This window comes from Zalophus californianus, chromosome 5, assembly GCF_009762305.2.
Source record: "Zalophus californianus isolate mZalCal1 chromosome 5, mZalCal1.pri.v2, whole genome shotgun sequence".
In the NCBI taxonomy this organism is placed as follows: Eukaryota; Metazoa; Chordata; class Mammalia; order Carnivora; family Otariidae; genus Zalophus; species Zalophus californianus.
Genome location: NC_045599.1, coordinates 30,282,087 through 30,308,871, shown reverse-complemented (window position 1 = coordinate 30,308,871; position 26,785 = coordinate 30,282,087). Strand labels below are relative to the sequence as shown.

General features: G+C 47.1%; 1 protein-coding gene across 3 annotated transcripts in view; it reads left to right on the top strand.

Annotated features, from left to right (window-relative positions):
- SPOCK1 (SPARC (osteonectin), cwcv and kazal like domains proteoglycan 1) overlaps positions 1 to 26,785 on the top strand; it is a 600,543-nt gene that overhangs the window by 414,628 nt on the left and 159,130 nt on the right. For all 3 annotated transcript variants that reach the window (XM_027607079.2, XM_027607077.2, XM_027607078.2), the window contains one exon: positions 16,260 to 16,386. In XM_027607079.2, coding sequence (XP_027462880.1) covers positions 16,260 to 16,386 — 127 coding nt within the window. The remainder of the gene's footprint in view (positions 1 to 16,259; positions 16,387 to 26,785) is intronic.

The window sequence follows — 26,785 nt, the reverse complement described above, 5'->3', positions numbered from 1 at the left end:
GGCCGGGTGGAGTGCTGGTGAGGGCTTGGTGCTGTTTATAGGGCCATTGATGGAAATTATGGAGCTGAGTTTTGGGTTTGAGCCCACTTCTAAATCAGCCACCTTATTAAATAGGAAAACCATCACTATGATCTCTTTACTCGTGGTCACTGAGGCAAACAAAGGGAGAGTGGTTGGTTCAAGAGATGCCACTTCTTGGCCATGTTAGACATACTTGGCAGAACGGGTCTTGCTGACTTCTCACGGTATTCGGATAGGTCTGCATTATGATCCCCATTTTACAGATGGGATTATTGAGGTGCTGTCAGTAACTCCTTTCCTGGCAAAGGGCCCATAAGGGGCAGATTTGAACCAGAATGGAGGAATACCACACGGCCACCTCTGCGGTAAGAGTCATGGGTGTGAGCTCTCACTGGCTAGTTTGCCTGTTCCATCCATGCTGAAGCCCACCAGTCACCCAGTTAACCTGTCGACCTGCTCCTGGCCCTACAGGTACTATGCACAAGCTGGTGCCCTTCTGTCCTAACTCCTGCCACTAACAGAGCCATTGGTGGGGGTATGACTGACACCCATTTCCTCCTTTTCTGTGCCCAGAGCGGTCATTCTGGGTTCATTTTTCCCCTTGGTGGTTTTTCCAAAAGTTGTCAGTGAAACCACATGTCACCTAAACATAAGAGATACTTATTTAAACCACAGCCTTTTTTTTTTTTTTTTTCTTTCTTTCTTTCTTTTTCCAATGTAAGTATTGTATGCCTCTGCCTGGAAGGACCTAGCTGCTCCTGGGGACTTCAGAGAGCAAGATTTCATAACTTAAGCCAGCCAGTTACCTTCTCTGTTCCTTTATTTTCCTCTCTGAAATTGAGAGTATTGATTACCCGAGCTTGAAGACAAGAGCAGCAGAGAGTAAAAAGCAATTCGCAATGGAGATGTGAGTAACTGTGTAGAATTTTTAGTCCCTTGGAACAAAGGGGATGGAGTGAAAGGCAAATCTTAACTTTGTAAGGCAGATTCACTAGGTGAGTTTTATAAACACATTAAAATCATGACTGTTGGTAAAATTTACCAGACCCAAATTTGGCCTGCCTTGTTTCCCCCTCACCCTTTTTTTAAAACTTTATTGCCAGTGCCCCCACAGGTTATACCCAAAGACGGAGGGCCAAGGAGGGCAGTCACTGAGTGAGCTCGCCTGCGAGTCTGATGGCATCTTGCCTGGCTGGACAGTTGTTACTGAGTGTGATTCTTAGGGACCAGATCCTCTGCTCGGCCAGAGCCCCTCTCTGGCCCTCGCCACCCACGACCACATGTTCATCTCTCCCTCCCAAGTTGCACTGCTCGAGATGCCCTTTCCAGAGAGGGCAGTTTGTATTTCCCGGTGACCCCAATGCAGTGGATCGGTGTCTTTCTTTCTTTCTTTTTTTTTTTTTTTTTGAGCCATGTTCTCTCTGTAGGAGATAGGAAAGGTTTTATCTTTGAATTCCCAGAATGTGCATGGGCCCAGAAACAAAGTTGCTGGGAAGCTAGAAAGCCACGAGTGTGTGGAGCTGGAACAGGCACTGACGTTCGCCCCGCCCTCTGGACTCCTCCGCCTGCCTCTGTTGCAGAGCCTGCATGCGCTCCGCTGCTGCGTGGTCCTCCCTGGGATGACGGTTGCGTTTGCTCTGTTGATTGCTGTCCTTGCCCATTAAGAAACGGACAGAGAGGCAGATTTCATGCATCAGATTTAAATGGATTAGAAGGAGGAGGTTGAGGTGGGTGTGCAGGTTTTGAAGAGGCAATCACTAGGTGTGATTTCCACCAGGGCTCAGGGCGTGCTGGGAAGCACACAGGTGTGAAGCATGACATTAGCACGCTCATCCCTAAACACTAGGGAACAGACCAAGTCCAGCCCCCCTGCGACTCACTGACGATGTTCCGTTGCCCATGCATTCTGGGGGCCCTTTATAGCATCCAGAGAGAGGAGTATCCAGGTATCCTGGGGCAGGGGCAGGGGTGGGCAAAGCCTATGTGGCCCCTTACAAAACACATCATCATCTTTTACAAAAGGGGTCAGACTGAATTTTCCCACTTAGATTAACTTTTGCTTTAATTTTCTGAAATCTCTTTCCTTTGCCTTTGTTATTAATAAATCTGCTGTGGCCTGCTTGCTTTTCTGCTGAAACGCATCAAGATCCCAACTCGTAGGTTTTCAGTTTAGACATTTTATATCAGATTAATTCAACCCATGAACCATGAAAGGCATTCTTTATGGGTATTGGACACCTTAGTAGGGCCCATCTGGGGGCATTGACCATGCAGCTTCTGGGGCCAGAAAATGGACTCAGGATGATTTAGATGGGCATCCAAGGCTATCTTTAGAAGTACTTTTGTTTTAAATGAATGTTCTCAGGCTAATGTCCTGTCTTTAATGTTCCTCATGGAGAGGGTGGGCAGAGGGTGAGGCCTTCCATGCACAGAGGGACAGGAGAGATGAAAGTTAATTAGTTTGGGGACTTTGGTACCTTTCCAAGACACTCTCTTAAATGATGTTTTTAATGGGCACACACTGAAACGGATGCGGCTCTATTACTGGGTTGGGAAAGGCCCTCCTTCCAGCCTGCCTGGCTGTCCGTGATCTTGCCACAGCTGGTTGTGCTGGTGTGTCCTGCCTTTCCATTAAACTGGGAGCAGCACTTTTCATCACCTGGTGGGAGAGAGGAAGCCCTGGCTCCAACGTCCCGTGGCTATGAGTAATTCCCAAGTGCAGGGCAAGGTGACAGGGCTCTGGTCCAGCCTGGAATTCGAATCTTCCTCTTGGGAGATGCTAGGGGAGGCCATCCGTGAATACAGCAAGGCTGATAAAGGGCTTTAGGACTCGAGTCTCTCCTGTCATAATTTTGGCAGGACTAGCCCTCAGAAAACAGCTCACATACACCAGGGATGCTGGGTTAAAGGCCCTTAATTCAGAATCCACTAAGTTGGAGTCTGTGATAATTTCTTGATTTAACAAATATTTATGGAGGCTTCCATTTGCCAGACCCTGCCGTGTGTTTGGAATTCTGTGATGAAGGGGCACGATCTTGCCTTGCGAAGAGCAAAGTCTACAGGAAAAAAAAGATAAAAAAGAAATTAAGTATCTAATAAACTGTCATAGGCACTAGGCAGGATAAGAGCTGGGTGTCCTAACAGAATCCCTTTAGTTGGTTGAACGGGGGCTAGTGCGGGGGGCACATTGGGGAGGTGAGAGGTGCCAGCTGGGCCAAGAGTAGGGAGAAGTGTTCTCAGCGGAGGGAACAGCCTTTGCAAAGGTCCTGAGTCAGGGAAGGGGACGGGACTCAGGGTCTAAAGGAAAGAAGAGGAGAGAGGCCTGTGCTGCAGGAAGGTGGTGATGGAGGGGTTCGTGGCTGCCTGTGATTGGAAGGGGTGGCCGGGCCAGGGCCTGCAGAGCCTTGAAGGCCATGGGACACATTTGGCTCTCAGGCCACTTGAGAAGGGACATCTTGTGTGGCTTTACATAGGAGAGTGGCAGAATTCTGTGCCTTAGGATGGCCTGAGTTTTCTTGCGTTATCATTTTTTTTTTTAAGATTTTATTTATGTATTTGACAGAGAGAGACAAAGCAAGAGAAGGAACACAAGCAGGGGGAGTGGGAGAGGGAGAAGCAGGCTTCCCGCCGAGCAGGGAGCCCGATGCAGGACTCAATCCCAGGACCCTGGGATCATGACCTGAGCCAAAGGCGGACGCTTAACCGACTGAGCCACCCAGGCGCCCCTGCATTCTTGTTTTTTTAAGCCACACCGTGTGCTTTGTGAAAGGAGCCAGAGGTCCTGGGTGTCTCTGTGTGTTCATGTGAAGATCCTGCAGATCTCACGGAAGCTTGTGGCCTGGGAGAGGAGATTAGAGACAAAGATTGTATATAATCAAAGCCAGAAAATTTTAAAAAATGCAATGGAATAAAGTTAAGGTTCCAAGAAGCAGGCAACAATTTCCAGCTGCAGTGGGGTTGGGACAAGGGTGGAAGGCAGAGAAGGGGCAGCATTCACCAGTAGTATTGCTAGTGGTATAAGAGCATGTGAGCACAGTATGGCCCACACACATTGGGACTTGCCCAGTGCCGCACAGCCGGTGCACGGCAGAGATGGGGGGCCAGGGCAAGGCTGCCCCGAAGCTCATCTGCTCTGTCAGGGCCACTCTGCCCTCGAGACACTTTCCTACACTAAATCTCCATTTCCTTTCTAAATGCCAACTTTCACACTAGCCCGTGGCCTTGTGGTAAGGAAGCAGTAGACATAGTGCTGGCACATAGTAAGTGCTCAATTAAAGTTAGTCTCCTGTCTGAGTCTCTAGTTCCTCGGTGTACATCTCCTTGGAGGAATAATCCTTGCAGACCTTGCGGAGTTGCTCAGGCCTACATGAGGTCACACATGCAAGGGCCCTGCTATCTTCAACGTTCTGGATGGTAGCAGTTGTCATGATTGGTAAGTTCCCGCCTGGCAGCGTGTGCCCTTGCTCCTTGTTAGGCTAGTCCCCCTTACTTGCACTGCCCACACTCCCTCTGGGGCATAAGCTCAGGTCTTGGCACATGTTCAGGACATACTGAAGGGATGAATGAGTCACTTAATTCTAGAAAGAAGCTGGAGATTCAGGGCCAGGCTGGTGTCTTTAGTTAGGAGCTCTGGGAGGTCAGCGAGTCACAGAGCAATGCTCCAAGTCACGTCAGGGCTGTTCATATGAAGGCGGGGTATATCCCATTTCCCTTTGTAGGAACTACCATACTCTTGACCATCCAGGAAAATGCTCAGATGGTTCCTGTGAAACCCCACAGGGAAGCCGGAGGCAGTGTGTCAGTCTGGTGTGAAAGTGGTCTTGTTATTATTAGGAAGGGGCAATGTACTCTGGACTCCGCACTCTGTCCTCACCTGGTGGCCTGTTCCTGTGGCACCCTGCCTCTTTGCGCGCCTTCGCTCTCTGCTAAGTGGCGGGACACAACTAAAGGTCCACTGCCCTCTGGAACTCCAGGCTTGGTCTTGGAGGGCATAAGGTATCATCTGTCTCATTGACCCCTCGAGTCTCTCAGAGCTGGAGGTCTGTTCTTCAGAGTGCTGCAGGAGGGCCTTTGAATCTGCCTGCAGGAAGGAAGGGACACGTGCTGGGCATCCACTCTGGCAGCCGCCATGAGCAGGGCCCCTGAGATTGGCACGTCTCCCCCGCAGCTCCCCTGAGATCAGCCTCAGTTCGTCTTCCTCCTTCATCCAGGAGTCTCGCAGGCTCCAGAATCTCTTCTCTGTGAAGTCTGACTCCTCTCTCTCTCGCTCTATGGGACTGGCCCTTCCTGCCTTCCAGAACAAGAAGGGCTGCTTGCAGCCCATGTTGCCTGCTCAGCCAGGAGGAAGCCCAGCGAGGCAGCAGGCACTGTTCTTTTGGGTCCTTCTCTGAGCTGAGGAGAGGCCTGATGCACAGGGGCTGGGTGATGAGCCAGCCCTACCACTGGGAGGGCCTTGGGGCTCCAGTGTGAGCCCACAGTGCACCTGCCAACCGATTGGAACACAATGGGGTAACATTTGATTTCCTGCTAATCTACCCACTCTCCAACTTTACCAGTTCTCCCTGTGCCTTTATTTCATCCGGTGTTATGGGGCAAAGTTGGATTGTTGCTCTTAATGACTCTGTTGAGTACTTGTGGACCTTTGGTGGCATGTCCAAACACTTGGCATCAGAGTGGTACTTGGTAGATAAGGGCAGAGTGGAGGGTTGGGTAATGGTCCCGGCAGGGTGCTGTTGATGGGAGTGTAAATTGGTACACCATTTCTGGTGGGCCTTTTGGCCTCATTGACCCCATGATTCCACTTTGGAAAATCTGTCTCATGGAAATAGAGATGCCCATTAAGATTTGTATACAAGAGTGTTCAGTGCACCTGACTGCAGTATCGTAGAAATGGAAACAACCTCCTCACTGTCCGGTCATAGAAGGATACTTATGCCAATTGTGGTGTGCCTTCTGGAGAATCCCCTTCCTCTAGGTGATCCCTGCCTGAACGCTTGTGGTATTGGGAACTTCCTTCACCAGCCTTCTCTAGACAGACTCTGTCTCTGTACGGCTCTCACTCACTGTGTGAGGTGTCTTCCTTACAGTGACTTGAATGGGTTTTCTGTTGGTAACTTCTGTGCATCGGTCCAGGTTCTGCTGTGGAATAGCACTGGGACCTGTGGATTTATCATTCCCTGTGCCAGCACGTTCTGGAGCATCGCGTCTGTACGTTGAAACGGCTGGGAACCTGAGTATAGCTAGAGTGACTGGTGATGAAGAGCTGCAGGGCACATCCAGGGGACTCGGAACACAGGGCGTAGGATGTCAGAGATGGCCTCCGGGTGAGGTGGCGTGGGAGTGGGCGCTTGCGCAAGGGTGAGAGGATCGTGGCAGCGGAAGATAGGAGCTCAAGAAGACCCAGGCCCGTGGAGTTAGCCTTAGTTCCTGGCCACGTTTCCAGAAAATTCCTCATCAGTGAAGGCCACAGAGCCGTGGCAAGGCTCCCAACTTCTTTCCTGTGACAAGGTGAAGAAAGCTTCCGATCAGGGGCAAAGTTACGGTGCTGATGGGGCTCTTTCTGCCTCCTGCAGTGCTTTGGGGGGCGTGGCCGGCTATGGACGGTGTGTGCGTGATGGTGTCCAGCTCCTCCAGTACCACGTGCCCATCAGCTTCCTGTCTCTGGCTTGTCCTGCAAACCGCAGTGTCCCCGATGTCATACTGTCTCCCCACTTCGGCTTCATTTCACCAGCTTGTTCTTCCCAAGGTAGATCATACATGGCCGTCTCAGGACAGGGTGCATTGTTGCTGGTGACTAGAAAACAAATATGGGAAGCCTTTCTCTCAGGCACATGGCCACAGTCATGAACTGTTCCCCCAGGAATGCCAGCGCATGTTTTCTAAGATGATAGCAGCAGAGCTGATGGTGGAATTGCGTGCACACCTGAGCTTACGAACGGCACCCTCAGTTCTTCCTGCAACGAGTCAAGATTATGAATGCTCAAGGAGGGAAGCCAGATGATATTCTCGGCCTTGGGCTTGCTTATCATTCGATTTTTCCCAATTAGCGTGTCCATTGCTAACGATTTCCACTAAGATCCCAGGGCTGGAAGAGGACCTCTCTTTATCGGGCCGCACACAAAGAAGAGCAGTAAAACGAGACATCAAACAGGGATGCCCAAGGTCAGTGGGTAATAGTCACAATTTCTTTGCTGCCCCCTTTTAGGAAGAGATAGATTTTTTAAGACTGAGTACTTCACTATCCACTATCCTACGGGAATAAAGAAAGCTCAACCGTTCACTTATATTTCCCTAATAGCTTGCCATTACACAGCTGGCTTGGCGTTTTCCTTCACAAAGCAGAATCTTAGTTGGGTTGTGTGTGTGTGTGTGTCCGTCCATGCATGCGGACTGCTGATGCTTATAGGTCTCCGTGGCCACATTTGTATACCAAGCTGAACTCTGATTTCAAACCCCACTGTCTCTGCCTCCCAGGGCCCCTTGCTGCCCCTGGCCGAGCTCTGTCACTCTCTTAATAGGAGGCGACTGCAGACAGAGTCCCCAACCCGTGGTTAGTGGAGTTTACATAATCACATCAGCCTGCTAATCTTCCTGGTCAGGAAACACCGAGAGCATGTTCTCGGCTAAAAGTAGGTTTGACGAGGATCCCTGGATGTAGATACTCAGTTTCAAGTATAAGGAAACGTTGATTGCAAGTAAGGTCTAGAAATGTCTTTGTCCTCTGGCAAGTTCCTTTTCTTCCTGCCCTTTGTGCGGTTTTGACCACACACATGGCTTCTGACACTGGTAAATGGAGAATGGCTGGGGGCGGGGGGGTGGGGGGGGTGTTTCCGAAATGGACGTCACATTGCTTGCTGTGTAGAGATGTTCTTGGACAAGGTAGCAGTCTGTGAGAATCTTCAGCTTCTCAAGATGTAAGAATAAAGGAGTTAAGGCCACACCTACCTCACATCAGTGCAGACGTTCAGAGTAATTAAATAAGATCATTACCCTTTAGTAATAGTGGTGACACGTGATGTGTGTTAGAGCAGTCTGTCAGTTACAGGGCTAGCATCGGCTTTGGATTCTTTGCCCAATTTCTGGCACATAGCAGGTATTTACTAAGTGTTTAGTGAAAAAGTAAAGATTGTGTTTAGAATCCTAGCTGCGTTTAGGATGTTTATACCTTCAGTTTTGATAGCTTTCCTTGAACAAAGGCTCAACATAATTTGGAAATTTAGTTTGGATACAGTGATCTGACCCCTTAGTCTCCCCTGAAATCTTTGAGGCCCGGTCACCTTTATTTAGGTGAACTAAGTCCCCTTTTTTCCCAGCAGAGAGAGAGACAGACAGACAGAGCAGAAGCACGGGGAGTGGGAAAGGGAGAGGCAGACTCCCCACTGAGCAGGGAGCCCGATGTGGGGCTCGAACCCAGGACCCCGGGAACATGACCTGAGCCGAAGGCAGATGCTTAACCGACTGAGCCACCCAGGCCTCCCTAAACCACCCTAGCTTCTTTAAACACAACTGGAGACACGGGAGACGCAGTCAGGTGTGCGTTTGGCAACCTGCATTGTTTAAAAATTCTGAAAATGCATTTTTGTTTTTTAGATTTGGAACAAATTAGATGAGCAGCACATGATTGTCAGTCGGGCAATAGCCGTGTAGAGTCACCAAGCAGAGGTCCTTTTCTCAGACCCTCAGGCCTCCCTCGCCTTCTTCGCCACCTTGAGTTCATTTACACAGTCGCATACAGTGTTTTTGGAAACTGTCATCTGGCTCTTGACTCTTCTCATCTATGAAGAGTAGATGCATCCCCAGCTGCCTCGGCCATGACACAGCTCAGGTGACAGGCAGGTCATGGAGACTCGGGTTGACCTTGACCTATACCTGGAAGATGATCCTGCTTTTAGAATTGCTGACATACCAGGCACATAATTTTTTGGTGGCCCTGACTCTGCTCTAAAACTGTAAAAACACACAGTTTTTCTATGGGTTTGAAGGTGCTTTAGAAACCTGTTGATGATGGTTTGGAAGCATGCCTGTGAACCGATGGCTCTCTCCTTATTCCGGGGCTTGAGGTGTTTGAGCCGTGACGTGGAGTATATCATGAGCTTCACCGACCTTACCTGGGTCACCTCCGATGGGGAGAAGCCTTGGGAGGAGTAAATGAGACACATCACTGAGTAAAGGGCTTAAGACAATGCCTGGAACTTGAGAGCTTAAAACATGTTAATTACTATTGGTGGTAGTAATAATAATAGTATCAGGAGAATAGTAAGTCCTCACTAAATGTATAGCTACTGTTGTTATGCATTTGCCATTTTAAATTTCAAGCATTTGTAAGCAGCATGTCTTTGTACCACGTGGGTGCCCAGTAGCACGTAGGACACCCCTAGGCACACCCTCATGACTGCATGCACACTGAGAGTTCTTCCTCTGTTCTCTAACGGGCATCTGTTCATTAGGAAAACTGGACTCTCTTGGGACAGGATCTTGCATCTGTTATCTTCTTCCTTTGGAAGAGAGTGGAGACTTAGGAGTCCTCGGATACCAGGATGGAGAGTGTCTGACATGAGAGCCTGTCTCTGTCATCAAAGCAGGTTTTGCAAATGACACAGGCCATTATGCTTTTCCTGTGTAATTTTATGACTTTGTATAATGACTTGAATCACCCTAACAATGGAGAAATTATAGCATCATTTTACATGACAGATTATTTCAGAGGTTAACATGTTTTTCATTTCAATTAACATTCATTATTTTGTCTCTGGTTCAAAATAGCCACCACCGTTAGCTCTCTGAGTATCTTCCATCCTTGTTTTAGAAGCAATTAGCTCGGATTTTGCAAACAAATTCAGTGTTGTTTTTGAATGGGCAGTTTGATATTAACAAGAGAATACACTGCTTGTGATGCTGGCTACCAGCCGACAAACACTGGGATCGTTGGAAACGGGCCCTTCTTGGGTGGGTTCTCTCTGGCTCTGAGCTGACAGGTCTGCTTTAGAGAGCTGATGAGAGAACAGACGCAGGACAGAAGAAAAGGTCCTGGGACTGTGACCGGCTGTTCCATAAGCCTCAGTTTCTCCCTTCTGTACAATGGGTTAATGACAGTATCCACTGTCAGAGGGTCATGGGGTAGGAGGAGTCAGGGAGATCTGTTCAGGGCCCTTAGACAGGCAGGTGGTTGTCCCACAGAACTACTCGAGTCCTGCTAGCTACTGTCACTTACTATCTGGACTTGCTTTATTCTTTGACCAGCTGTTCACACAGAGTGAAGCAATTTTATCTAAAGTTAGGCGCCTGTTAGAATACCAGGGTGCTATACAATGAAGGGCCTTTTTTCAATAACCAAAAGAAAAAAGTCAACAATGCTGCATAGGCTCTTAGCAGCCCCCACCCCCAGTATATCCTTAAATATTTTTTGGACCCAGATTGTTGAATTTCATCATGCAGGATCAATGTCAAGAAACGTATACCTGCCCGTCTATCGCCCAGAAAATTATTGCAAAAGTGTCTGTCCTGCCACTGTTTTGCCTTAGGTCTTGGCTGGGGTCTTCCTCTGGTCATGGCCAAGTGGACTGATGTCATCAAAGACCTCGGTGAGTCAACTCTGGGGAATTGGCAGGAGAGGGAACTTGCCTTGATTGGTGAGGATGGGGACATCTGAGTGAGGAGTGGCAGGGTCCAGTGGGAAGCAAGAGCAAGACATTCCTGGTGTGTGGACTTGAAGGTTAAGGTTGGCATTTCCAGGAACCAGGACGGGAACATGTTGGAAAGAGTGGTCACAGTCTGGTCGGTCTTGCTTGTAGCTGCTGCCCTCTTGTAAGAGTGTGAGTTGCTCTTGTAAATAATATGAATGCTAATATGTTTATTTACATACTATACTGAAGAGAAATCCTCTGAGTGGTGTTCCAAAGAATCCTTTTGGAACAGTGTAAGTCTTGAAATTGAGACTGTCGACATAAGATCCTGTGCTGTGCTGTTCCCTTGCTAGAAGGGTCCCGTCATTTGAGTACTACCCAATAATGATTGCTGATAATTTCCACTGTTTGAATTTTCACTTCAGGCTATATTTCTTTATAATTAATACTAAACTTAATACTTCCTGTTTGTTTAAGAAATGTGTAAATATTGTGAAGAATGTAGAAAAACTTACTATTTCAGCAATTCTTGAGGATTCCTAAGAATTCTGATTTCTCGTTCCTAAATCCTAAAAATTGGTATCTGCTAGGAATTTGGAGCCACTGCATCAGAGGTCCTTACCCAGCTTGGGAAGCAGTCTGACCTCTTGGAACAGGAGGAGCCTTCAGCCCTGACGTGCAGAGCAGAGTTCCCTCCACACACTTCTCAGTTGGCTTTAGAGAATTTTTGCTAATTGTTGTTTTTTCAAGTTTTGACTTCGGATTTCTGAGTCTGTTGAATTCTTGTTGCTTAAAACCGCACACTAGGTCTGTCTTCTAGTTAGTGCTGGTAATTTCCAGAAATAAAAGGAGGAAGTTCTAAAGGTCCAGATTAATAAATTCACCTTTTTCACTGAACAAACTCATGTGTTGAGGGTTGACCATGTTTCCCAGCCCCACGAGTGCAAAGATGGTGACAGCCAGTCTACCCTTGAGGCATGCACAGTACACTGAGGAAGACAGACTCAAAAAGAACTGCTTTCTGCTGCAGTGGATGTCACAGCTGGGTCTGAACCAGATGTAATGTTGGCACAAATAATGTCATGATTAGTCTCCTTGAGGTCAGGCTCACAGGTTCAGGAGCGATGTCTTGAAAGGCAGTTGATTGAAGCTGGAACAAGGGACAGACATTTACCATGCAGGCAGAAAGTCTTTGTGCAGTCATGTAGACTTGCATTTACATGGCTCATACAAGGAACATGGAGGGGGCTCATAGGGCTGGCTGGAGTTGGATCAGGAGGACTGAGTGCTGGGGGAAAGTGGTGAGGGCACGAAGGGGAGGTGTCCAGGATGGGCTCCAAGGCTTTTAGCCTGAATCTACCCCACGTCCTATTGGAATAATCGTAGCCACTTATATTTGGTCAAGTTGAAGCAAGGTTCTCAATGGGAGACTAGGCGGGAGCCTGACCGGAAGTGATCACAGGACCACGGCGGCATGGGCGTGCAGCCAGACTGCCTGTGGAGGGGCCCCAGGAGACTTACTGGGGGAGGGAGGTAGTGAACCGGGGCTTGTAGAATTTCACCTTAGGAGGCAGAGAAGATGGAGGGGAACAATGTGGGTGGGAATGAAGATGCATCAGATGGAGGAAAAAAATCCACATGGTGGTACAGGTGCACAGAGATTTTGTTGTTGGGCTCTGGGAAGCAGCAGAGGGTGGCTGGAGTAAAAACACATGAAACACGTGGTGGTGGTGGTGGTGGGTGTGTGTGTGTGTGTGTAGCAGGCACTGACCCTGCAAAGGTAGGCCTCAGTCAATGTAATACCAAAACTAGGAGTTCAGCCTGTGCCCTGGCCGGGGTGGGGTGGGGTGGGGGTGGGGGTGGGGAGAGGGAGGTTTTAAGTATGGGAGTCATGTCATCAGATTTGTACTTAAGAATCATCTCTCTGCTTCAGAAACATAAATGCTGGGAATTTTGGTAAAATTAAAAAAAAAAAAAAGATTGAGAATAAGCAGTTAAGCACAAGAGAAAAAGAAGTGCCCATGACCTGCCAGGTATCTGTGTGCTGTCCTTTCTGGGCTGCTTGTGGGTTGGGATTTTCTTTATGGTGCTGTCAGTAGGGTAGGAGGTGTGGCTGCCCCTTGCACCAGCCAGCTCACGGTGGAATCAGGGCTTCATGGCCAATTGAAAGGCTGGCAGGACCTGCTTCCCAGATTAAATCGCTTGTGTCACGCTAGGTGATGAATGTCTGTGGCGTTGGGTATAGCAGTTTCATCAAGACACCTTCATAGGATTTCATTCTTGGACTTAAGAAGTGAAATACCTTATAGTCCAAACAGTCCCTTGCCTTGACTGGATGGGTTAAGTTTTAGGGTTTGGGTGAATTGTGGGTATTGAAATATACACACAGTAGCCAGGGAAGTTCTGCCTCCATGGGATCACATAAACTTGTAACATAACTTTATATAATTTGTCCCCGGATGGAGACCATAGGTTTGGATGCCATGTCCACCAGAGTCCTAGTAAGGTAAGGAACATCGGGGTTTGCTCCAGTATGACAGGTAGGCTTGTTTCACTGGAAATGTGAACATTGAGATTGAGTTGGCCTTTTATCTCTAGTCCCCAAGGCATCCTATGAGAGAGAGGTCAGACATGGTGCCTCCATGACCGCCCGATGCTGGGTATGCTCAGCTCGCTCCTTTGCAGGTGCAGAGCCAGGGACAATGTTTCAGAGGAGTCTTATTTATAAGATTGACCCCTGATAATGAAAATACAGATGCCAAAATAGGAATTAAAATGGTCCCAGAGCAGTGTCGCCATTTCCAGAATGACTTCATTTTGACAAATGCATGTGAGGTAGCTTTGCTGTATTTCTGTGTGACACTGGCCAAGTCACTTCCCGTCTGTGTCTCATTCCTCATTTATTATAAAGTAGAATTGTTGGACTAGATTCGTTTTAAGGTATTTTCTTGTTCTGACTGACAGTCTGTGATTTTGTGGTGAACTTCTGAGTGAGCACTGCGGTGGTCAGCACATAGAGACCCAACCCCTCACCCCCCAGGGATCTAGGGAGCCTCCATCATGTACCCGGCCTACTAGCAAGCAGCAGCCAGCCTCATCTCTTTGTGTCCTCATGAGGAACTTAGTTTAATAGTGAAGTTCAATGTCCAGGGGTAGGGATGGCCTGTCATTAACTGGTTTTTAATAGGTGATTCCATTTCTTCCTCAAAGCCATTGTCTCGGTGTTCACGTCTCCCTCCTCTCTCTTTGGTTCAGCTCCTTCTTTCCTCTGGGACATCATTATACGTGGTTATATCTGCTCCAGCAAAGCTGCCCACTCTTTGGGCTTTATAGCCTCTTTCTGGGAACTCATAACAAGAATTGCTTCAGCATTGGCCATGAACACTGGGGACTGACCCAGGAGAGGGGTTGCCAGATGCCAGAACTGCTCCCTGTGTTTGTCGATTCATTATCAATGTCAGACAGTCTGCCGCGTGAATGATGATAAATGTGCGGCATTCTGCTGAAGGAATCAGGGACGCTCAGGTTCACCCCGTGCTGACAGCCTACTTGGCCGCTGCATGGAGTCCCGTCACCCAACCTCCCTTCTTCTCTAGTCTGGAGCAGACCTTCAAGGAGTCAGGTATGTTTGGCAAAGGATCCTAGGAGACCTCATGTCCATGTGATTTAGGAATGGAGATGTTTTTATTTCAGACAGAGAGGCCAGGACAAGGTGGGCAGCTGTTACGGAAGCAGGGAAGCATTGGAGAGAGAACCACCCCTGACAAACATGTAGGTGCCCCCAAAGAAGTTTTAAGTTAGTAATCTAGGTGGGGCTGACAGGGGCTTGAAGAAGAGAGATTCATCCTTGGTCACTGTGCAGCTGCGTCAATGTCATCATAATCGTAGTCCTAGCTACTGATTGTTTTCCTGACTTTGGGCAAGGCTCTTACCCAACTTGGGCTTCACTTCTCACCATTCGTAAGATGAGCAGGCTGGACTAGGTGATCTCATGGCATCCTTGTGGGACCTTCTTTTTCAGTTCAGTGGTCACACAGGCCCAGCCCTCTGGCCCTGCCAGCCTGGCACCCCCTCATGGCACTAAAGGTTGTGCCGTGGGTACATGGTCAATCTTAAAGGTAGTTTCCCAAACAGACCTTCCTCCTTGGACTGCCTCCCCCATATGGCTAGGGAAGGTTGAAGGAAGGATAAAAATCAGGTATCAGGTAGGATAAAAAAACTCTTCCTAGATCATTTTCTTTCATTTGGAAGAGGGTGGGTCACCTCCGACTCCAAATCCAAATTCATATGGAGCTGGAGATTTATTCTGTAACTAGTAGAAAAGCTTTCCTTCTGTGGCCCCATGAGTTCTTCCGGAGAGTTAGATGCCATTCCAAGTCTTGGGCCTTGGAATGAAGTCACATTGCTCAGGCAGTGGTAATTTCATCCTCTGTACCCCATTATGTTATTGGGGCAAATAAGAAATAGCGACAGCTGACATTTTTATGGCTTTCTGGTGTCTAGGCATTAGACCGAGTACATGCATCAGCTCATTTAATCCTCATGCCACTGGCTTGAATTAGATTCTGCTTCCCCCCCTCCCATTTTACAGATGAGGAAACTGAGGCTTACTTACAGTTCCAGGGTTACATATCCTGACAAGATCACATAGTGAGTAAGTGACAGAGCTGAGATTTGTACTTGATGTCTTCTGACTCCAGGGACCAGAGGTTAACCACCAGGCAGCATTGCCAAGGGAAAAACGCTGGCAGGGCCCCATGATCACCTGGTGGATCCAGATGGCCCATGCTCCTGCTGCAGCTCGCCCCATGGCCGTAGAGTCCCTCCCCGTGCTTTGTGGGGCGAAGCAGCTGGGCGACAAGAGGAAGGGTGCAGTCACTGCAGGCCTTTATTTCAGTGGCTTCTGATTCAGGGGTGGGGTGCCTTCCGTGGACATAGGCCATCCTAATAGCATCATTTGTCATTATGACACAGGTTAGGATGGGAGAAACTGGAGCCAGAATGGGAGGGTAGAATTCTGATTATTTTAGCAGTTGAAAGTGACATCACATCAGAGCCTCTGTAGAATGGCAAATTGGAAGCTGGACTGAAATTGCTTCAAAATGTATCCAAGGATCGTTTTCCACAGCTGTGATAAAGTCATTTGGTTGTGTTGGGAGATGCGTTTCTGTCTCAACTGCTCTCTGAGTTGTGTGTGTGTCAGCCCGCTGGGAAGGCTGCCCATCAACCCTGGAGGAGTGCAAACTCCGGGGTGCTGTGCCCGGGCGCCCCAGACATGCCGTACCCTGGACCAGGGGCTCGGGGACCTGGTGCAGCCACTCCCTCATTGTTTCTTTTAACGTGCTGCGAATGTCTTTCCGTGTCACTAAGTCATGTTTTCCATTATTTCTCCTGGTCGCATCTGGTGGGTGGAACCGGGGCTTTCGGAGCAGACTCTCTTGTCCCTGTCAGCACGTTGGAACAAATGGGAACAAACTCGCGAAGGCCTCCAGGATGCGCCTGGCTGTGTGACCAGCCCTGTTGTTGATTCACTGGGCTTTCATCCAGGCAACTTGCAGGTGAGACCAGTGGGGACCGGAGCTTCAGTGAACTCATCCCCTCTCTTTCCGTCCTTAGGCAAAAGAAGGGGAACGTGGCCCACAAACACTGGGTCGGACCCTCGAATCTGGTGAAGTGCAAGCCCTGTCCTGCGGCGCAGTCAGCCATGGTCTGTGGCTCCGATGGCCACACCTATACTTCCAAGGTCAGTCATCTCCATTCTTTTTTTTTTGTCATCGAGAATATGCCACGTCTTCGTGTTCTTACTAGTCTCTGTGCCAGCACGAGGGCCCGTGACTCTCCGTGGGCTTTGGGCCTCGCCCTCAAGAGGCTGCCGCATGAATAGACTCTCTAGCCGAAGAGACAGGATACAAATGTTACCTCCCATGGAACTGGAGTGATCAAGGACTATGGGGAAAGGATGGTTCTGAGGGTGGCGTGTGATCCTCAAGTCAGTCCAGGCAGGCTTCCTGGAGAAGGTGAGGTAGCAAGCGGTTCCGCAGATCCGAGTCCTATAGCTGAGCCTGTGGGTGTCTCTGGAGTTTGCCGTAGGACGTGGCCGCCCATCTTCCACAGCTCGAGCTGCGGTGCTTTTCTCTCTCCTCCTGTTGTCTCTGTGAGGCTCCCTTGCGTTTAGATTCTGGGGCTGAAGACGGTTGCTATCAGCAGCACCCTGTGACCCCCCTACCAGGTGGCTCTTGGGCTGTGTCCTGTCTTGGTCCCCCCTGCCCTGCACACACAGGTGCCAGTGTCTCTTCCTGTGAGCCCCTCACTATCCTAACCTTTACACCATGGGGCTCCCACGGGGTTAGTGGGGGGCCCTCCCTGCCTGCTGTGCCCTGAGGCTTTTTGGGGTTATTTCAAGGCTGTGCCATGCTTTCCCGCTGATTCTCTGTTGCACAGATGATATATTTTTGTTCACTGAAAGCAGAGTCGTATCCTCTCAGATTTGCACATGATTCTAACCAAAGGGGATATGTTTAACAAAACAGGAAGCCAGAAGGTATATCTCGCTTGTACTTGGGCCCATGTAACCTGCTTTTTGGACCTCAACATCATAACCACTCCTTGTTTATTCTTTCAACACATATCATCTGAGCCCTTCTTATGTGCCAAACTCTGTGCCAGGTGCTGGGGAAACTTAGAGTGGAAATTAAAAAAAGTTCACACATCTTCATAGCCAGAGTCAGGAATCCTTATGTCCCCAGCCTCAGACCTGCCCTGGGAATTAGAGCTTCTGTGCCCAGGGTCACAGTCAGTAAATCCCGGTTAAATAGTCCAGCTCAGCTTAGCAAACCCACCCTTGCCCCTTGGCCTCCTGTCCCTGGCCCCTGATGGAATCCGTTTGAGATAGTTTGCAGTAGGAGGGCTTGCTGCTGGCACCCTGAATATGTCTGGAACTGTGGATTTTCGGGAGCACCCATGAATTTGTTCTAGCCGCCATTCCACAAAGGCAGATGAGGCCAGCATTGTCTTCCACCTAAAGCCCAGCTTCCAGGGATGTGAACAGTCACCTGAAGATTCTGCTAAAATGCCCATTGCAACACAGCAGGTCTTGTGTGGGGCCTGAGTTTCTGCATTTCTAACAAGTTCTCTGGTGGTGTCCATGCTGCTGGTCGCTGGACCACACTAAGTAGTGAGGACTTTGGTTTTTATAGACCTCTCCTAGTAGATCTCCTTACCTCCTATCTGCCCTTCCCCTGCCCCCAAAGGCCGTTTCTGCATGACGGAAGAGATGGGGAGGACTCTGTAATAAAGGTCTGTTTGTGTGTCTCCCCCTCTTAAAATGCTTGGCTATCTTTCTTCCTGCTAAAACTAAACCCCAGACCCTTTCTCCTTACTAACAGAGGCTTCTAGAGTCGGCTGCCTTCCTACTCCATTATCACTCCCTGTAGACAACCTCCTTCCTTCACTGGTACAGCATGCAGTTTGTGAACATTTCTAGGTGTTCTAGGCCCTGTGCAGAACATGACAGTGGGGAATGGGACAGACACCATTCTAGCTCACTGGTGGTTGCAATCTGGTAGGGCAGACAGAAATAAATAAGTAACCAAACAGATAAATAGGCAGTTTCCCAAATTTTGGCAAGTGTTACAGTGGGGCTGAGAGAGAGAGAGAGAGGGAGAGGGAGAGAGGATGCTTTATAGGGGATGGTGAGGGAAGTCCTTTCTCAGGAGGTGTCCTTTAATGAAAAGTGGAGGGTAGAATGTTCTAGACAGAGAAAATAGCCTGGGCCAAGGCTCTAAGGCAGGATGCTGTGTGTGAAGAAGGGAGAGGATGCCTGTGTGGCTGTCGCATTGGGGGCTGGGCGGACAAGGAAGGTGAGAGAACAGTCTAAGAGGAGACCTGTAGCCAAAGCCAGAGGGTGAGCACATCATCCAGCAGTGCCTGACTTGGGGGACACTTGTTACTGTAACTGCCGCCTTCTCTGTGTCTGCCTTAAGAATGTGAGGCCCCAGAGACAGAAATAGTGCCTGTCCCCACCTTCACAAGGCATGGGACGCAGTGCGTAGTGGGTGCTCAGTGAGTATCATGGACGAGAGGGGGGCCCCCAAGGACTCTGGCTGAGACGGAATGGTGAGAAGCCAGTCTGTGTAACCATCTGGGCCTGGGAGTGAATGGGTTGCAGAGAGCTTAGTGATTGAGAAAAATAAGCTGTCCCCACCCCTGGCAAAGTTGCTTAGCTAAACACCCAGCCCGGGGCTCTAGCAGAGAGTCAGAGTTCTCCTTGCAATGCTTCTGTCTCTGTGAAGATCCAGCTTGTGCTGTTCAAATTATTCTGTCCAGCTCTGGAGTAAACTGTCTGATCCTCAAGCCTGAGACTGGAGACAGGCCATGAAATGTCAGTGGGTGATCAGGACTGTTGGGGCAAGTGGCGTGTTGCACATCAAAACCAGCAAAAACCTGCCCGCTCGCCTCTGTCTCTCGTTCGCAAAAGGAGCTTCAAATGCCAGCTCCCCGTGAACCCCGAGCTACAAGGAGCAGTAGTAACCTGTCAGCCGTGGCTTGAGGTGCTGTCAGTTGCGCAGGGAATGTCTCTGGAAATGCTTGCTGGTCCTGGCCCCCTGCAGTCTGGACAGGAAAGTTGGCTTTTTGTTAGAGAAGGTTGCCTGCTCACCGGTACTGATAAATAGCTTCTAGGAGAGGCAGGATCGGGATTAGGAAGAGTCTTGCAATGACTCCTGATTCTTCAAAAGAAGTGTGACTTCCAGATACTGCTGTGCCCTCAAAGCCTTCATTGGCCTCGGTCCGCCTCTTGTGCTAGTGTCCTTGAATTCCAGCAGAGTCCTCAGTTTCCCAGACCTACTCAGCTGTCTTTTCCAGACGCAAACCAAGAGATCTAAAGCATTCTTATTAGGAGGAGTACTATCCTCCCATTCTCCATATTGGGTATACTGAGGCCCACAGAGCCATGGACGGCAGCGCAGTTTGAAACCCAAGGTTTCCTGCCTCCATGTCTGTAACCAGCTGCTGCTTTTTTTTTTTTTTTTTTTACTATGTTATGTTCATCACCATACATCACATCATTAGTTTTGATGTAGTGTTCCATGATTCATTGTTTGCGTATAACACCCAGTGCTCCACGTAGAACGTGCCCTCCTCAATACCCATCACCAGGCTAACCCATCCCCCCACCCCCTCCCCTCTAGAAATCTCAGTTTGTTTCTCAGAGTCCATCGTCTCTCATGGTTCATCTCCCCCTCTGATTTCCCCCCTTCATTTTTCCCTTTCTACTTTTTTTTTTAAATGTATTATTTAATATATAATTAAATTAAAATATAATGTATTATTTCTTTCAGAGGTACAGGTCTGTGATTCAACAGTCTTGCACAATTCACAGCGCTCACCATAGCACATACCCTCCCCAATGTCTATCACCCAGCCACCCCATCCCTCCCACCCCCCACCACTCCAGCAACCCTCAGTTTGTTTCCTGAGATTAAGAATTCCTCCTATCACTGAGCTCATATGGTACATGTCTTTCTCTGATTGAGTTATTTTGCTCAGCGTAATACCCTCCAGTTCCATCCATGTCGTTGCAAATGGCAAGATCTCATTCCTTTTGATGGCTGCATAATATTCCATGGTGTGTGTGTATATATATATATATATATATATATATATATACACACCACATCTAATTCCATTTATCTGTCGATGGACATCTTGGATCTCTCCACAGTTCGGCTATTGTGGACATTGCTGCTCTAAACATTGGGGTGCACGTACCTTCAGATCCCTACATTTGTATCTTTGTGGTAAATACCCAGTAGTGCAATTGCTGGATCGTACGGTAGCTCTATTTTCAACTGTTTGAGGAACCTCCATACCGTTTTCCAGAGTGGCTGCACCAGCTTGCATTCCCACCAACAGTGTAGGAGGGTTCCCCTTTCTCCGCATCCCCGCCAACATCGGTCCTTTCCTGACTTGTTCATTTTAGCCATTCTGACTGGTGTGAGGTGGTATCTCATTGAGGTTTTGATTTGGATTTCCCTGATGCCGAGCGATGTGGAGCACTTTTTCATGTTTCTGTTGGCCATTTGGATGTCTTCTTTGGAAAAATGTCTGTTCGTGTCTTCTTCCCATTTCTCGATTGGATTCTTTGTTCTTTGGGTGTTGAGTTTGAGAAGTTCTTTATAGATTTTGGATACTAGCCCTTTATCTGATATGTCATTTACAAATACCTTCTCCCATTCTGTCAGTTGTCTTTTGGTTTTGTGGACTGTTTCTTTTGCTGTGCAAAAGCTTTTTATCTTGATGAGGTCCCAATAATTCATTTTTGCCCTGGCTTCCCTTGCCTTTGGTGATGTTTCTAGGAAGAAGTTGCTGCGGCTGAGTTCTAAGAGGTTGCTGCCTGTGTTCTCCTTTAGAATTTTCACAGACTCCTGTCTCACGTTTAGGTCTTTGAACCATTTGGAGTCTATTTTTGTGTGTGGTGTAAGGAAATGGCCCAGTTTCATTCTTCTGCATGTGACTGTCCAATTTTCCCAACACCGTTTGTTGAGGAGACTTTTTTCCAATGGACATTCTTTCTGCTCTGTCAAAGATTAGTTGACCATAGAGTTGAAGGTCCATTTCTGGGCTCTGTATTCTGTTCCATTGATCTATGTGTCTGTTTTTGTGCCAGTACCATACTGTCTTGATGATGACAGCTTTGTAATAGAGCTGGAAGTCCGGAATTGTGACGCCACCAGCTTTGCTTTGCTTTTTCAACATTCCTCTGGCTATTCGGGTTCTTCTCTGGTCCCGTACAAACTTTAGAATTATTTGTTCCATTTCTTTGAAAAAAGTTAATGGTATTTTGATAGGGATCACATTAAATGTGTAGATTGCTCTAGGTAGCATTGACATCTTCACAATATTGGTTCTTCCAATCCATGAGCATGGAACATTTTTCCATTTCTTTGTGTCTTCCTCAATTTCTTTCATGAGTATTTTATAGTTTTCTGAGTACAGATTCTTTGCTTCTTTGGTTAGATTTATTCCTAGGTATCTTATGGTTTTGGGTGCAATTGTAAATGGGATCGACTCCTTAATTTCTCTTTCTTCTGTCTTGTTGTTGGGGTATAGGAATGCCACTGATTTCTGTGCATTGATTTTATATCCTGCCACTTTACTGAATTCCTGTATGAGTTCTAGCAGTTTTGGGGTGGTCTTTTGGGTTTTCCACATAAAATATCATATCATCTCCAAACAGTGAGAGTTTGACTTCTTTGCTGATGTGGATGCCTTTGATTTCTTTTTGTTGTCTGACTGCTGTGGCTAGGACTTCTAATACTATGTTGAATAGCAGTGGTGACAGTGGATATCCCTGCCATGTTCCTGACCTTAGGGGAAAAGCTCTCAGCCTTTCCCCATTGAGAATGATATTCACTGTAGGTTTTTCATCGATGGCTTTTATGATATTGAGGTATATACCCTCTGTCCCTATATTCTGAAGAGTTTTGATCAAGAAAGGATGCTGCTTGGGCGCCTGGGTAGCTCAGTTGGTTAAGCGACTGCCTTCGGCTCAGGTCATGATCCTGGAGTCCCAGGATCGAGTCCCACAACGGGCTCCCTGCTCAGCAGGGAGTCTGCTTCTCCCTCTGACCCTCTTCCCTCTTGTGCTCTCTATCTCTCATTCTCTCTCTCTCAAATAAATAAATAAAATCTTAAAAAAAAAGGATGTTGTACTTTGTCAAATGCTTTTTCTGCATCTATTGAGAGGATCATATGATTCTTGTTCTTTCTTTTGTTAATGTATTGTATCACGTTGATTGATATGTGGATGTTGAACCAACCTTGCAGCCTAGGGATAAACCCCACTTGGCCATGGTGAATAATCCTTTTAATGTACTGTTGTATCCTCTTGGCTAGTATTTTGGTGAGAATTTTTGCATCCATGTTCATCACGGATATTGGTCTGTAATTCTCCTTTTTGATGGGGTCTTTGTCTGGTTTGGGGATCAAGGCAACGGTGGCCTCATAAAATGAGTTTGGAAGTTTTCCTTCCATTTCTTTTTTTGGAACAGTTTCAGAAGAATAGATATTAATTGTTCTTTAAATGTTTGGTAGAATTCCCCTGGGAAGCCATCTGCCCCGGCCTCTTGTTTGTTGGGAGATTTTTGATGACTGCTTCAATTTCCTTAGTGTTTATATGTCTGTTCAGGTTTTCTATTTCTTCCTGGTTCAGTTTTGGTAGTTGATACATCTCTAGGAATGCATCCATTTCTTCCAGGTTATCTACTTTGCTGGCATATAGTCACAGTTGCTCCGAATATGTTCTTATAATTATTTGTATTTCTTTGGTGTTGGTTGTGATCTCTCCTCTTTCATTCATAATTTTGTTAATTTGGGTCATTTTTCTTTTTGATAAGTCTGGCCAGGGGTTTATCAATCTTGTTAATTCTTTCAAAGAACCAGCTCCTAGTTTCGTTGATCTGTTCTACTGTTCTTTTGGTTTCTAGTTCATTGATTTCTGCTCTGATCTTTATTATTTCTCTTCTCCTGCTGGGTTTAGGCTTTATTTGCTGTTCTTTCTCCAGCTCCTTTAGGTGTAGGGTTAGGTTGTGTATTTGAGACCTTTCTTGTTTCTTGAGGAAGGCTTGTATTGCTATATACTTTCCTCTCAGGACTGCCTTTGCTGCATCCCAAAGATTTTGAACAGTTGTGTTTTCGTTTTCATTGGTTTCCATGAATTTTTTAAATTCTTCTTTAATTTCCTGGTTCACCCATTCATTCTTTAGTAGGATGCTCCTTAGCCTCCATGTATTTGAGTTCTTTCTGACATTCCTCTTGTGATTGAGTTCTACTTTCAAAGCATTGTGGTCTGAAAATATACAGGGAATATTCCCAATCTTTTGGTACCAGTTGGACCTGATTTGTGACCTAGGATGTGATCAATTCTGGAGAATGTTCCATGGGCACTAGAGAAGAATGTGTATTCCGTTGCTTTGGGATGGAATGTTCTGAATAGGTCTGTGAAGTCCATTTGGTCCAATGTGTCATTTAAAGTCTTTATTTCCTTGTTGATCTTTTGCTTAGATGATCTGTCCATTTCAGTCAGGGGTGTGTTAAAGTCCCCCACTAGTATTGTATTGTTGTTAATGTGTTTCTTTGCTTTTGTTATTAATTGCCTTATATAATTGGCTGCTCCCATGTTAGGGGCATAGATATTTACAATTGTTAGATCTTGTTGGATAGACCCTTTGAGTAGGATATAGTTTCCTTCCTCATCTCTTATTATAGTCTTTGTTTTAAAATCTAATTTGTCTGATAGAAGGATTGCCACCCCAGCTTTCTTTTGGTGTCCATTAGCATGGTACATGGTTTTCCACTCCCTCACTTTCAATATGGGGGAGTCTTTGGGTCTAAAATGAGTCTCTTGCAGACAGCATATTGGTGGGTCTTGTTTTTTAATCCAGTCTGATAGCCTGTGTCTTTTGATTGGGGCATTGAGCCCATTTACATTCAGGGTAACTATTGAAAGATATGCATTTAGTGCCATTGTATTGCCTGTAAGGTGACTGTTACTGTCTGTTGTCTGTGTTCCTTCCTGGTCTGTGTTACTTTTAGGCTCTGTCTTTGCTTAGAGGACCTCTTTCAATATTTCTTGGAGGGCTGGTTTCGTGTTTGCAAATTCCTTTAGTTTTTGTTGTCTTGGAAGCTTTTTATCTCTCCTATTTTCAATGACAGCCTAGCTGGATATAGTATTCCTGGCTGCCTATTTTTCTCATTTAGTGCTCTGAAGATATCATGCCAGTTCTTTCTGGCCTGCCAGGTCTCTGTGGATAGGTCTGTTGCCAATCTAATGTTTCTACCATTGTAGGTTCTAGATCTCTTGTCCCCAGCTGCTTTCAGGATTTTCTCTTTGTCTCTGAGACTTGTAAGTTTTACTATTAGATGTTGGGGTGTTGACCTATTTTTATTGATTTTCAGGGGCGTTCTCTGTGCCTCCTGGATTTTGATGCCTGTTTCCTTCCCCAAATTAGGGAAGTTCTCTGTTATAATTTGCTCCAATATACCTTTTGCCCCGCTCTCTCTGTCTTTTTCTTCTGTGATCCCAATTATTCTAATATTGTTTCGTCTTATGGTATTGCTTATCTCTTGAAATCTGCCATCATGATCCAGTAGTTGTTTATCTCTTTTACTCAGCTTCTTTATTTTCCATCATTTGGTCTTCTATATCACTCATTCTCTCTTCTGCCTCATTTATCCTAGAGGTTAGAGCCTCCATTTTTTATTGCACCTCATTAATAGCCTTTTTGATTTCGACTTGGTTAGATTTTAATTCTTTTATTTCTCCAAAAAGGGTTTCTCTAATGTCTTCCATGCTTTTCTGAAGCCCAGCTCGTATCTTTAAAATCGTCATTCTGAACTCTAGTTCCAACATCTTACTAATGTCCATATTGATTAGGTCCCTGGCAGGTCAGTATTGCCTCTTGTTCTTTTTTTGAGGTTTTTTTTCCATCTTGTCATTTTGTCCAGAGGAGAATAGATGAATTTGAGAACAAAATGCTAACAGGGTAACAATGACCCCAGAAAAATATACAATAAACAAATCAGAAGAGACCCGAAACTGGGGGAAAAGAAAGGGAAAGAAAGAAAAAAGAAAAAAAAGAAAAAGATTAAAAAAAAATAATATCAATATAATCAGGCTGGTGCATAGATCAGTGCCACACACTAGATTTTGGGTGTAATTTGGTCTGTTAGAAGAAAGTGCCTCCCAAAATTTTAAAGAATGAAAAAGTTATAGATGTACAAAAATAAGGGTAAATATGATGAAGGGATGGAACATGACTGTAAAGATGAAAATTATAAAAGATTTTATAAAAGCAATTGATAAGAACTTGGTTGAAAAAAGAAAGAGGAATTAAAAAAAAAGGGAGAGAGTGTGATCAGGCAGGAGACCAGAACAAAGCCATACACTAGAGATTTAGGGTATATTTTGGTCTGTTAGAAGAAACTGTATCCCAAAATTTTAAAGAGAGAACAACTTATATATATACCAAAAATAAGGTTAAGTACTATAAAGGGATAGCATATGACTCTAAAAATGAAAAATAAAAACTATTTTTAAAAAAGGTATTGATAAGATGTTGGTTGAAAAAGGGAAAAAGGAAAATTAAAAAAAAAAAGAAAATTTAAAATATTAACTTTGAAAGACTAAAGAATCATGGGAAAAAAGCCATGAATTCTATGAGCAGTATTCCCCTAGCGCTGGTGTTCTGCCGTTGTCATTGATCGGTAAACTTGGTCTTGGCTTGGTGGCTGTTCTTGCTGATCTTCTGGAGGAGGGGCCTGTTGCCGTGGTTCCCAAATGTCTTTGCCGGAGGCGGAATTGCCCCGTCCTTGCCCCTCCAGGCTAAGTAATCTGCTTGGGTTTGCTCTCGGGAGCTTTTGTTCCCTGCAAGCTCTCCGTACAGCCTTGGAGGACCAGGGCAAAAATGGTGGCCTCCCAATCTCCACCCGGAGGAGCTGAGAACTCGGGGCCCCACTCCTCAGTGCGCCCCCAGAGAACAGCAGTCACTCCTGTGTCCCCGGTCTCCGGCCGCACTCCGTGCTCACCCGGCCTGTGACCGAGCGTTTCTATCTCTGGCACCCGACCCCGTGTGGAGTCTCCAAACTCAGCAGATCCCTGTGGTGCGCTCCCGCGCCGCTCCTCCCGGGGGAGGAAGGGGAGTCTCCCCGGATCTGCCGCTTGTTGGGTCCCTGCTGGAGGAGCAGTGGCCCGACTGGGCCGCGGATCACAGTTTATGGCCACCCCGAGCTGAGAGCCCGCGCCTCGGCTCCGTCTCTGCAGCCGGCCTCCCCGCTCCGATACCCGGGAGCTCTGCCGCACTCAGGCACCCCCGGTCTTTCTGTGACCCCGAGGGTCCTGAGACCACACTGTCCCACGAGGGTTCCACCCCCCGCTTAGCCACTGGAGCGCCGTCCCTCAGCGGAGCCGACTTCTAAAAGTTCCGATTTTGTGCTCCGCGGCTCTTGCACTTGCCAGAAGCAGCCCACGGAGGCCCCCTCCCCCGCCGTCTATCCTCCCGAATATCGCCTCGGATTCACTTCTCCGCACGTCCTACCTTCCAGTAAGTGGTCGCTTTTCTGCTCAGAGAGTTGTTGCTATTCTT